This window comes from Pseudopodoces humilis, chromosome 16 (genome assembly GCF_049639895.1).
Source record: "Pseudopodoces humilis isolate 2021_Gansu_Grassland_sample_001 chromosome 16, ASM4963989v1, whole genome shotgun sequence".
Taxonomy (NCBI): Eukaryota; Metazoa; Chordata; class Aves; order Passeriformes; family Paridae; genus Pseudopodoces; species Pseudopodoces humilis.
In genome coordinates this window covers 19,682,856-19,695,507 of record NC_142215.1, presented here as the reverse complement: position 1 = coordinate 19,695,507, position 12,652 = coordinate 19,682,856, and the positions used below count along the sequence as shown (strand labels likewise).

General features: G+C 46.6%; 1 protein-coding gene across 3 annotated transcripts in view; it reads left to right on the top strand.

Annotated features, from left to right (window-relative positions):
• CSNK1G1 (casein kinase 1 gamma 1) overlaps positions 1-12,652 on the top strand; it is a 93,316-nt gene that overhangs the window by 34,047 nt on the left and 46,617 nt on the right. For all 3 annotated transcript variants that reach the window (XM_088063022.1, XM_005521337.3, XM_014251160.2), the window contains exons 3-4: positions 4,349-4,765; positions 12,551-12,591. In XM_088063022.1, coding sequence (XP_087919148.1) covers positions 4,588-4,765; positions 12,551-12,591 — 219 coding nt within the window. In that variant the 5' untranslated portion in view covers positions 4,349-4,587. The remainder of the gene's footprint in view (positions 1-4,348; positions 4,766-12,550; positions 12,592-12,652) is intronic.

The following is a 12,652-nucleotide window of genomic DNA, read 5'->3' as shown; positions in this document are numbered from 1 at the left end:
TCATGTGAGAAGTAGCAGATCTTGTCTGGAAAGTGCTCTCCACATCAGGAGACTTACCAGACATATTTACACAGGTACATGGGGTGGATGTTGGAAAGCCCAGTGGGAAGGCATGTGCCTTGTCCTAAAGCAATGATCTTGGAGCTGCTTTGAGGAATTGTGGTTCTGTGTCTGTAGAGAGCAGGGTGAGTTCACCCATCCCAACACAAAATGGGGCTTTCTTGGGTGTCTCTTCTTAAAAGATTTAAAAAGGAATGATGGGACTGAATTCCTGCTTTTTAGGGTGTTGCTTCCTCCACCAGGCATTTGCAGTTTTATTTTTGGCATGTAGTGACTCCTTCAGGGATCAAAACCACACACAGCCCTGGACCAGGCCTTCTTGCTTCGATTTGAAGAAGGGGGTGTTCATTGACTATTTCAATTTGGACAGATGTCTGAAATTGTACCACAAGCCAAGACTTTGACAAAACTTGTTCCTATCATGGAAAGATGTCCAGAGTAACTCAAGAAGGTCAAAGACATTTTGAGTTCAAGGGAAGTGAGCTTTTCCTTTGAAAAGGGGGAGCAAGGATCGCTTTGGCTTCTTTACACCAACCTCTCATTTGCAATGTCCTTTCCTACGTCTGAAGGGCTCCCCTGAAAAATTGTGTGGCTGTGAGCAGTGTCTCTGTGCCATTTATTAAACACTCCTTTACACTGGATTGTGGGTATTAACACAAACAGCAGCTGCCCTTCAGTGCTGCCTGGAATTGTTCCAGTCCAGGTTGGACCAAGCTTGGAGCAACCTGGTCTAGTGGAAGCCCGTGGCAGGGGGTGGAACAAGATGAGTTTTAAGGTCCCTTCCAACCTGAACTGTTCCATGATTTCACACCACCTAGAAGCTGGTTTCTAGCTGTAGTGCTGCGGGTTTATCAGTGGAGGAGAGGCTGTGACACAGATTTGGGGGTAAGTGTTTGGAAGTGTGTAGGATACAGTGCTGTTGTTTTTTTTGCTTAGCTAACTGTGCTGCAAGTAATTTCCTTTCAAGCCTGTGTCTTTCATTAAATAACTGTTCCTGTGTCTCCAGCTGTATTGTAGTGAAATCAATCCTGGAATTGAGCTGATTCACCGTTAGGGGAATATCTCCATGCGGCTCCGTTCAAATGGAAGTAACTTTGAGGAGCAATCTTGCTGAGTGGGTGGAAAGGTAGGAAGGAATCATTATTAAAAAGTTTGAATCATGGCAGGAAGTCATCCCAGTGTTCTGAGCAGCCTTTAAATATTAATGTGACTGACAGTCTGGTCTTCATTCTTCTGCTGCTTCCCCTCCAAAGCCAAGTGCTCTGCTGGTCCTCCAAGGCCATATTTGATGCCATATTTACTACTTACGTTTAAATAGGTGGTAAGGATGGTGTAAGATCTTTGTGAGAGCTGGTATGCTGGCACCTAGGCTCTGCTCCTCAGCTTGGCTGTGATAAAGAGCTTCTCAGAGCACTACTGCTGCTCTGAATTCCTGTTTGCAGGAGGCTTTCAGCTGAGAGAGGATGGTTAGTGTTTGCAGACTGTCAGGCATGACCTTTCCATCCTTCTCCCCTGGGAGACCTGATCCAGATGGGGAGCGGGGGAAGGACGGAGGCGTAGGAGCTCATAACCATTAACATCTTACTTTGTGAGCCAGAAAATGTGTGGTGGGACTTGTGCTTAATTTGCCTGAGGATAATGGGGTTGCTTGTCCCATCTGAGATGTGCTGAGCAAGGTATAAACTGGGCAGGGTTTGTGCTCTTGCTGGAGATTTCTTTGTGTTTCCATTTTGGAGGTTGTAGGTCACAAATTACTCAATCTTGATTAAAATAATGACTTTGATCTCCAGGGGAAAAAATTCTTCTCTGGCTTTGGTGGGTTTGAGTGTGTTTTCCAAAGTGTTACTTATTTTTCACTCTTAGAATTCCTGTGTCCTACTCATCTTTCTTAGTGATCCAACCCTAGGAACACTCCAGCATCATGGAATCATTTAGGTGAGGAAAGCCCTTTGAGATCACTGAGTCCAGCCATTCTCCCAGCACTGCCAAGCCCATCACTGAGCCATGTCCTCAAGTGCCAGACCCATATGTTGTATTACGTGGAATCATGTATTACATGATAGCTTTAACTGGAAGTAAAACATTTAATTGGAATGTTCTATGTCTACTTCTCTTGCCATAGCAGAGATAGACCAAATAGACAGACAGTCCAAAACTTCCCATGCTTCAGTTTTATTTTTGCACATTTTTGTCGGAAAGACCTGTGTGAGTAAATCTACCTACTACTAGAAGTCATTCTCACATTTGGTTTGAGTTCAGCAGTAAAACTTTTCGTGTTGTTTGTTTTGAAGCCAGGGACAGCCTGGGGTGGGGTCCAGTCAAAGTGATTTTCTGATATCTGATAGAGTCTCATCACTGCTCCTGCTGGCTGGTTTCACAGGGCAAACACAGCTCTGCTGTGTCTGTGCCAAGCATGGCAGAGTATGTGGGGATGTCTGTGATGAAGAACCAGTTCAGCCAGTTCACTGGTAACGGATACTTCCTGCTAATCCGTATTCACTTCTGAGTATTAAATCTGGAATTAATTTGAGGGACAAGTAAAGCTTGGTAATACTAAATAATTTCATGTACATGAACATTTTGTCTAGGCCAGAGGTGCTGAATTGCAACTGGTGTTTGACACATTGCTTAGGAGCGTGCTGGGAGCTTGTCACTTCAGTTTATGGCCAAACTGGTGGTGTGGCTGAGATACGGAGCTTCTCAGGTGACCCAGTGATTGTCAGACCTCCTGGATATGTTGCAGACATGCTGTGTGACATTTCCTGCAGGGATCCACAACTGTCCCAAATGACAAGGAGAATTCCAGTACCTAAAGGGGACAGACGTACAGGAAGGCTGAGGAGGGACTCGTTACAAGAGCAAGAAGTGATAGGACAAGGGGGCTTTAAGCTGAAATTATGTGTTTAGACTGAATATTAGAGGAAAATTCTTCCCTGTGAAGGTGGTGGGGCCCTGGCACCAGTTGCCCAGAGAAGCTGCAGCTGCCCTGTCTCTGGAAGTGCCCAAGGCCAGGCTGGACAGGGCTTGGAGCAACCTGGGCAAGTGGAAAGTGTCCCTGCCCATGGCAAAGGGTAAAATGAAACAAAATGGACTTTAAGGTCCCTTCCAACCAAACCATTCTGAGATTCTATGAATACTCAAAAACTGGAATTTCCAACTGGTAGTTCCCTGAATTTTGTGTATCCAGCATGAGTGACTTTTGCCTTCTATCCAGGTGCCTTAGGTTGAATGAAAAGTCTCCAGAAATAGAAGTGTTCCACAGCTGGAGGCCAGGGAAAGCATAGTCAGATCTCAGAAGGGCTCATGCTTCTGTTCTGTGTGCATGTGTAATAATCCTAGTCTTTTATTTTTAGATAACTGGAAGGAGGTACCTTAGCTTCACCATCTGGTGGACCAGAGGATCATCATTAAATGGGCCAATGCCAGGTTAATAGTTGGACTTGGTCATCTTGGAGGTCTTTTCCAACCTGGATGATTTCATGGCAAAATGAACAGAAGGAACTCTTGCTAAGCCTTCTACAGAGGTGTTGCTGCTTTGGCTCCTCATTTTGGTCATCTGTGTTGGACAGCAGTTTAAATTAGCAAATATATCTGAGGTCAATTTGAAGTTGGACAAAGTGATTCCTGTGGGTCCCTTCTGACTTAGGTTATTCAGGATAAAGAGGTAAAAGCAAGGAGGATTTTAAGTGCTAAAAAATTTTCTTCTCTTGGCACCTTTCATTGGCCCCTTTGCCAATGAAAGGCAAATTATATTGTTTGTGTTTCTTTGTCTTGCTTTTCTGTAGTACTTGATAAATGTAAGAAGTGAGGAAAAACCAAACCTACTCTTCACAGGGGCTGTGAAGGTGGAATGTGGTTTCCTTGCAGTGTCCACCTGACGTGCTGGTGTAGTTGGAATGGCTTTGGTTACTGCATGTGGTGTCAGTCCTGATAACTCCAGTGGAATCATGGAATTACAGTCTGGTTTGGGTTGGGAAATCCCTTAAAGCTCAGCTGGATCCACCCACAGCCATAGGCAGGGACACTTTCCACTAAACAGGTGGAGCCCCGTCCAACCTGGCCTGAGACACTTCCAAGAATGGGATAAGTAGGAACAGTGGATGGACAGCACTTACTTCATGACATCAGGGCTTTTTATCAGAAAGTTGTTAAGAAAATGATAAAGTTTTCATATAGCTGTTAAATTCCTCAAGGCCGGGAAAGTTCTGGACATTGGCCCTGTTGTATCTTTCTCACTTGGTATTTTAAAATAATGATTTTTATTTCATGTATCTCTTCTTTTCCCCAGGTAAGAAACCAAAAGCAACCTGCCTTTATTGAATTCTCAAGAACACAGTTGACCCTTTGGTACATTATCAAGATGCATTAAGAAACTGGATCTGGTGCCAAAAGAACTCCATGAGTTTCCATGACTCTCTTGAACTCCAACACAGATACTTTTGGATATAAATTTCTGTTCTAAGGAGAAGAGTGTGTACTCCCAACTCCTTTCTGCCAGCTTGCTGGCAGAGGTATTTCACTAAGATCATGGACCATCCTAATAGGGATAAGGATGAAAGGCAGCGGACAACGAAAGGGATGCCGGGAAGGAGTGGGCACGGTTCTCGGCCGAGCTCATCGGCGTCTTCCGGCGTTCTTATGGTGGGACCCAACTTCAGAGTGGGCAAGAAGATTGGGTGTGGGAACTTTGGAGAACTCAGACTAGGTAAGAAGGAAGCATTTTAGTGGCCTGCATTATGCAAATTAGTATTTCACCAGTGGATTATAAATACATAGAAACTTATCCTGGCTCGAGAAACGTGTGCACTGTCTTGTTTCCCAAGTGTTGAGCTGCCTTATCCAAAGCTTCTGACTCAGAAGATGTAACTCTTAGCATGATTTTGATTTAAATAAAGTCAAAGGGAATACACTGGAGAGGCCAAAGATGCAAATTTTGAACAATCCCAACAAATGATGACTGTTCACAGCACTGAATATCTTGCCTAAGGTGAAAAAAAAAAAATCATAACTGTGAATTGCTAAATCTTGCTGACAATTTTTTGTTTATAAGCTAGAACGCCCATTTAAAGAGATAGGTGAGACTCTTTCCTAGCACTCAGACTCAATTCCATGTCCTTCCCTAACCTCACTGCCCTGATTTCAGCCCCATCACTCTCTGCCTGCTCTGTCTGTGTGCTGGGCTTGCTGGCGAGGAGCAGGATGTGCCGAGTTGCCATCTGGCTCCCTCAGCCAGCCCGGCAGCCCAATGTTTGTTCATGGTCTGTTGGTTTCCTAACCACGTCTTGCAGCTGGTTGCCCAAACCAGATGGTTCCACTGATGCATTGTTTGTTTAGGGCTACTTAAGAGACCAATGCAGAGCAGAGCACTGGGCTCTCAAGTCATCCTAAAAAACAATGCTTGTGTTTTAAATGAGGTGAGGGAAGCAGCTGATGTTGCTTCACATAATTCAAGGGTCATAACACTACTGATAGTGTCTTTGTAGATTCCTGCTCAGAATATGTCATCTTAAATGAATCTGTGTGATTTCCCACTCTGAGGTTGGGTTGTTGCATCAATATATGTGCTGCTGTTCCATGGTGTGAAGATCAAACAGCTCATGTCTGGTGTGTCTCAGTGAATGGGTATTTTGGTTTCAGCATTGCATCAGAGTTTTATTGATTCACCTGAGCAGAGATAACACTCCTAAGGTGAAGAGAAACCAAGGGCAAGGGTGGAAACTCCCACCTTCCTGCACATGAGTGTAATTGGCAGCTAAAGATAAATTTGGATCCTTACAGTGACATAACATGAATTGCTCTATTGGATTCTCAAAGCCTCCCCAACAGCAAACATCAGGATCTCAGGATCCCCTGAGAGATGTTGAATTGCTTTGTAATCCAAGCTCTGCTCTGAGGTTTAGCAGCTGTAGTGGTTCCCTCTAGATATACAGCTCTTGAGTTTATTCAGCTGGTGCCCAAATCACAGAATCACAAACTGGTTTAGGATGAAAGCCACCTTAAAGCTCATCCCATCCCACCCCTGCCATGGGCAGGGACACCTTCCACTATCCCAGGTTGCTCCAAGCCCCATCCAGTCTGGCCTTGAACACTTCCAGGGATCCAGGGACAGCCACAGCTGCTCTGGGTACCCTGTGCCAGGGCCTCACCACCCTCACAGGAAACAATTTCTTCCCACTATCCCATCCAGCCCTGCCCTCTGGCACCGGGACGCCATTGCCCCTTCCTGTCTCTCCATCCCTTGTCCCCACTCCCTCTCCAGCTCTCCTGGAGCCCCTTCAGGCCCTGGCAGGGGCTCTGAGCTCTCCCTGGAGCCTTCTCCTCTCCAGGTGAGCACCCCCAGCTCTCCCAGCCTGGCTCCAGAGGGGCTCCAGCCCTGGGAGCAGCTCCATGGCTCCTCTGGGCTTGCTCCAGCAGCTCCATGTCCTGCTGCTGTTGGACCCAGGGCTGAGGTAACTCTGCAGGTGGGGTCTCACCTGAGCAGGGCAGAGGGGCAGAATCCCCCCTCCCCTGTTGCCCACACTGTGGGGAGGCAGCTCCTGTTTCCATGATTCTTTTTCACATTTTTCAAAATTTTAGCAGTCTTGGGTTTGTGACTCGTGTACAGTTTCATGGCATGGAGCTTACAGAAGAGATTTCACTTCTGAAAAAGTCATTTTACAGAGAAATTCAATTTTAAATTGCAACACCTGCTAATTGAGTGTTTATTTTTTTTTTATAATACATGTATTGTTAATGCTAGTTTATAGTATTACAAAAATTTAGGCAATGAGCCACACATACTGATAACAACAATTTGTTGTAAGGTCCTACAGAAGCTGTATTACTTTTTTTTTTTTCATTTCTCTTGCTTTTTGCCAGTCACTATCACTTTAAGAGCTCCTATTTGCTCAAATAGCAGCTATTTCTCTTGCTCAGCCCATGGTAATTATCGCTAGGGGGAAGGAGAAGCAGCAGCTGAAATCTGAGCACACAAGTCTCTGATAACAGTTTTGTCCTGTGAAGATGAATGAGGTGCCCTCTGCTTTTTGCCCATTTTTTGTGTGGTTTCCGAGCAGTTAAGCACCAATATCACAGGCAGAACAAAGTCACGCACTGATAAAGAAAGGGAAAATAGTTTTTTCCAATTCCCTGAAGAATTTCTCTTCCTCAAGGTGTTGTGTTTTCAGTTTAAGCTGCTCTTGTTTGATCCTACAGTGAGGAGATGGCACTTACCTAAGGAAGCTCTTTGCTGTATATATCCAGCTCACTGCTTAGGGTTGGTCTTTCTTCCTGAAAATACACATCACTCAAGGATATTACTTTTTTGGAGTATGTGGGAACAGGACAGTTGGATTCCAGCCCTCAAGGAGCTGAGATGGGGAGATGAACAAAAAAAACCTTAGTGTTTGATAGGACACGGGAAATGGCCACAAGTTGTACCAGGGGAGGGTCAGGCTGGATATTAGGAAAAAAATGGCTGAGCATCGGAACAGGCTCCTCAGGGAAGCATTGAGGTCATCATTCCTGGAAGTGTTCAGAAGAGGAGGAGATGTGCCACTGCACAGTGTGGTTTAGTGGGAATGGTGGGATTTTTTCAAATGTTGGCTTTGATGATCCTGGACGTCTTTTGCAAACTTAACGAATCTGTGATCTGGCCCAGAGTAATTACTGAAACAGGGTAAAGCAGTGGCTGCTTCTTCAGACAGGCCACCCTCTTAAACGGACTCAAGAGCTTACCCAGGAGGTATTCCTTGTATTCTCCCAAAGTCCTTAACCATGAGCCATGGTAGGGATTAGTAGGGCCCTTCAAAAGTCTTTTTTCCTGGTGTTTGGCACCCTTGTTGAAGTAAAGCAATTAAAAAGGTACTAATGTAAAACTGTTATTGAGGTTTTGGTAGGTCGGAGGGATTTCCAAGATAAACGTTAAGTTCTTGTTACAGCAGACTTTTTTTTTAATCAGAGAATCACAGAGGGGTTTAGCTTCAAACTCATCTTTGTCCACTCCCCTGCCATGGGCAGGGACACCTTCCACTATCCCAGGTTGCTCCAAGCCCCATCCAGCCTGGCCCTGGACAGTTCCAGGGATCCAGGGGCAGCCACAGCTGTTCTGGGCACCCTGTGCCAGGGCCTCACCTCCCTCACAGGGAACAACTTCTCAATATCCATCTAACCTTGTCCTCTGGTAGTGGGAAGCCATTCCCTGTGTCCTGTCCCTCCATCCCTTGTCCCCAGTCCCTTTCCAGCTCTCCTGGAGCCCCTTCAGGCCCTCGCAGAGGCTCTGAGCTCTCTCTGGAGCCTTCTCCTCTCCAGCTGTTCACCTGGAGCCTCCCAGCCTGGCTCCAGAGCAGAGGGGCTCCAGCCCTCAAAGCCTCTCCATGGCCCCCTCTGGACTGGCTCCAGTAGCTCCAGGTGCTGCTGCTGTTGGGGGCCCCAGAGCTGTAGACTGGAGCCTAGATCTTTTTGCTCTAATTAAAACATTATCTTGACTTTTCAAAACAGTGTGTTGAGGTATCATTTTAAAATGGCAGTTAACACAGTTTTTCACCCTGTTTGAAACTGGAAAAATGTTAGAAGAGCAGCAGGCCCCAAACCAGCAAAAAAGCTGCTTCTTTGTAGGTCAGAGCAGTTCCATTGGAACTGGGAAGGTGTTCCCAAAAGTGAGAATCACACAGCTGCCTCCCAGGCTGCAGTTTGAAGCCAGGAACTCTGCTTCAAAACAAGTAAGCCAGTAAAATAAATACTTAAAGGTGATAATAGTATCTGATACTGGGGCAGTGATTCCAAAATAAAAAGTCGTTATTTGACAGGAGTAATGTTAGATGTGGAGGGCAGGGCAGGAGCAGATCCTGGGAAGCACCTACACCAGGAGCTTTTATTTTCAGACCTGCTCTAGAAGGGACAGCAAATCAGGCATGTCCCAAGTACCCAATGATATGGTCTCTGTAGATGCATCACTTTGGAGATGCATCATTTTGGGCTTCTCTGCTGTCTCCAATCCATCACCACATCTCATTACCAAGGCCTTGAGAAATCCTCTTGGGGAAGTTTCCCACATGAATGCTGGTGACATAATAGCGCATCACTTCTCCTTTGGAATATATAGTTAATAATTATCGGTGGAACTACCCAAAACTGAGGCATGGACTTACTGCTCCATCAAAAGCATTGCCTCAACTTGAAGGCTTTTGCCAGCACAGTTACATCCCCTCACTGTGCTACAGATGATCTTTGGTTGTGCGAGGTGAAGGTGGAGCTACTGCTCAAGGCTTGTTCCCATGGGCAGGGCACTTCTCCTGTAAAACTCTTCCATGCAGCCTGTTCTGCCTGGGAGGAGGAGGGAGAGTAAACCATTGCAGCTTGGATAGTGTGACAGCAAAACCAAGGCAGAGATCTCAGTCTGGAGCAAGCCAGCAGAGAGATTTTGGGGATTTGCTTTCCTAGAGCAGCTGGCAAAGCAAGCATCTTGGGCTGCAGCTTTGGGGAGGGTTTGAAGTTTAGAGGCTGGACCCATTTATGTTCAGAATCTCCCCACAGCATGTGCTCAGAAGGGGATGAACTGGAGGATGAATTAGTTCATTTACCTTTGGCAGCTGGCCTGACATCCCAAGCTGCTGTGCTGCTAATCCCAGTTATTTAACTGAAGAATTTCATTACCAAAAGTATTGTCTGCCTAGTCCTCAGCCTCATGAAACAGACCATAATAGACTGGATTGTGACTCCACACACATGGAGGGTGTTGGCCGTGTCCTTCCTTGCCTTGGAACAAGCTTGGAAGAGCAGTTTTCCCAATGTCATTATCCTGCATTGGTGGGAGAGCACAAGTGTTGATGGAAGGTCTGTAGGTATCATTCCCAGGGTGGAGGTGCATCTCTAAGGCTGTGATGGAGGTCATGGGATCCACAGGGAGTGGAGTTCTCGTGCCTCCCTCCTTGGGGGTTTATTTCGTTCTTCAAAGCATCTGACTTCCTCAGGAATTTGGGCTGAAGCTTCCCTGCCTCAGTGTACTCAAACTGAGCATCTCCATCGTGTCCTGAGCTGATCCCTCAGTGTGGGCAGCAGGAGAGTGGAGGATTCTGTCCCTCTGCCCTGCTCAGGTGAGACCCCATCTGCAGAGCTGCCTCCAGCTCTGGGGTCCCCAACATCAGAAGGATGTGGAGCTGCTGGAACAAGCCCAGAGGAGGCTGTGGAGCTGCTCTAAGGAGCAGCCCTGCTCTGGAGCCAGGCTGGGAGAGCTGGGGGTGCTCACCTGGAGAGGAGAAAGCTCCAGGGAGAGCTCAGAGCCCCTGCCAGGGCCTGAAGGGGCTCTAGGAGAGCTGCAGAGGGAGTGGGGACAAGGGATGGTGTGCAAGGATAAGGGGCAATGGCTTCCCACTGCCAGAATGGAATATTGGGAAGAAATGGTTGGCTGAGAGGGGGGTGAGGCCCTGGCACAGGCTGCCCCTGGATCCCTGGAAGTGTCCAAGGCCAGACTGGACAGGGCTTGGAGCAACCTGGGGTAGTGGAAGGTGTCCCTGCCCATGACAGGGCTGGAATGAGATGAGCTTTGAGGTCCTTCCAACCCAAACCATTCTGGGATTCTGATGTGAGGAGGGGAAGAGGCAGTTTCAGGGAGCAAGATAAAGCTGGAGCTGACGATGGGGTTTATTTGCTGGTAGCTAATGTGGAGCAGATAATCCAGGTGTATTTAGATTTCCGTCCCTTAATGTCCTCACATCTTCTCCCCCCCGCTGTTGGCTGGAGCCCCAGTCTGTCTCAGAGGGTGGAGGGGTTTATCTGCCACCTGCTTTTCCACAGATTTGGCCTTGCAATGCTTTCTGGTGTCAGCAGGTTCCTGATGAAACTGCAAAATCTCCTTTTTACCCTTAGTTTCCAGTCTGGGCATAATACTATGTCTTTTTCTAAAAGATTGAAAGAAATACATGGAAACCCCCCACTGTGTGTCAGGGGTTAATGCTGAGGCTGAGCTTTCAGCTCTGCTGTCAGGAAACACCCCCTCTGAGGATATTTAACCTCACATTTAAATCCCTGTCCTGTGTTAAAGGTACCTGAACAGGTTGGAGCTATGATGTCTTCTATTCCTGAGGGATGTTAAAACAATCTGCTTGGTGGGAACCCCCAGATTTAGAGGCCAGAAGTACCCTGAGTGATACAGCAGGGAAAGCATCAAAAGAAGTTAAATGCAGAAAACATGAAGCTGGTATAAAGTAAACTAAATTTCCCCTGGTATTTCAGGATTTAAAGATGACTTTGTGTCTTCTCCCATGTTCATAATGTCTTTAATTTTATTGAGTCTCCCTGTGCTGTTGTATCCTGTGCTGAGGAGGACATGGCATGTTTTTTAATGCTGCCACATGGATATGGAAGAGCTGTTCCAGCTCCTGCCTGCTCTGAATGATGTCATTCTGTCCTGGGCTTTCTCAGGAGCTGGGCTATCCAAGCATCAATATCCATTACAGGAATTGGAAAATAAATGAGTAAGAGAGCTGAGCAAAGCTGATGCTACAAATAAGCCCTGATGACTTCCATCCTGGATTGCTCCTGAATTTTGGACTTGCTCAGTAAAACTGAGTGAAGAACAACATGACTTTTGCTGTGACATTGATGACAAAGGTCAATGTTTCCCTGAATAAATCCACAGGGAGCCTTTGTGGTGGGGGCTTCCTTTGGACAGTGGGACTAGAGGAGGTCAGGATGGGGGGACGGGGGGGGTCCAGGGACTGCCCAAGCATCTTTCCCTGTGGTGTCCCTTCCAGAAGAGTTTGCTGTTGGGCCTGGGCCAGGAGGAAGTGGAGGGGGAGTGATTGCTCAAAATCCGTGGCAGAGGGAGCAGAGGACATTGAGTGATATGATAACTGGCAGTGTCAGAACACAGGGGGAGATGTTCCTGACACGGAGCTGTGCATCATTGCCTCAGATCACTGAGGAGGGCCAGGGCTTGCTTCAAACACCAGACAGGCTCCTGGAGGAAAATTCCCCTCCAGCTGTAGCACACATGGTTCCCAGCTCTGGTTCTTTGCACTGGGAGCTGGATTTGTGCTCAACTAGTTGTGTTCATCTCACACTCCTGCCCTTCGTGCTTCCCAGAGCATGATCAACCTCTCCCTGTACATCCCAAGATGAAGTTATTCACTGTCCAGCAGATCCAAGACATTTCCAAAAGGAATGACACTCTGACTCTTCAGTTATTTTTCCCCAGACTTTCTTGGCATCATGGATAATGAAGCCTGGTGTGTCTGGGATACCTCCTTTAACACGTGCATGGAGCGAAAGTGCTGCCATAAAATACATTTACCTTGTGCTGAGTAGGTGGTGTTATTTGCCTGCCCTGCTAAACTGCTGCAAACTGTTCATTATTTTGATTATTTTCAGGCTTATGCTTTGTTAAAGGCAGGAACTTCAGGGGGAATTGTGAAAACAGCCCTTTGGCATCAGTGTCACTGTTTCTCATTGTGCCTTGAGCTGCAAATGTTGAATGTGGAACTAAAAGGGTTTTTTTCTTCTCCCTTTCCAGGTAAAAATCTCTACACCAATGAATATGTAGCGATCAAACTGGTAAGTAGTACCTTCAGGTGTCTTTAAATGATTTGTACTTCATGTTAAAAATTCAGACTAA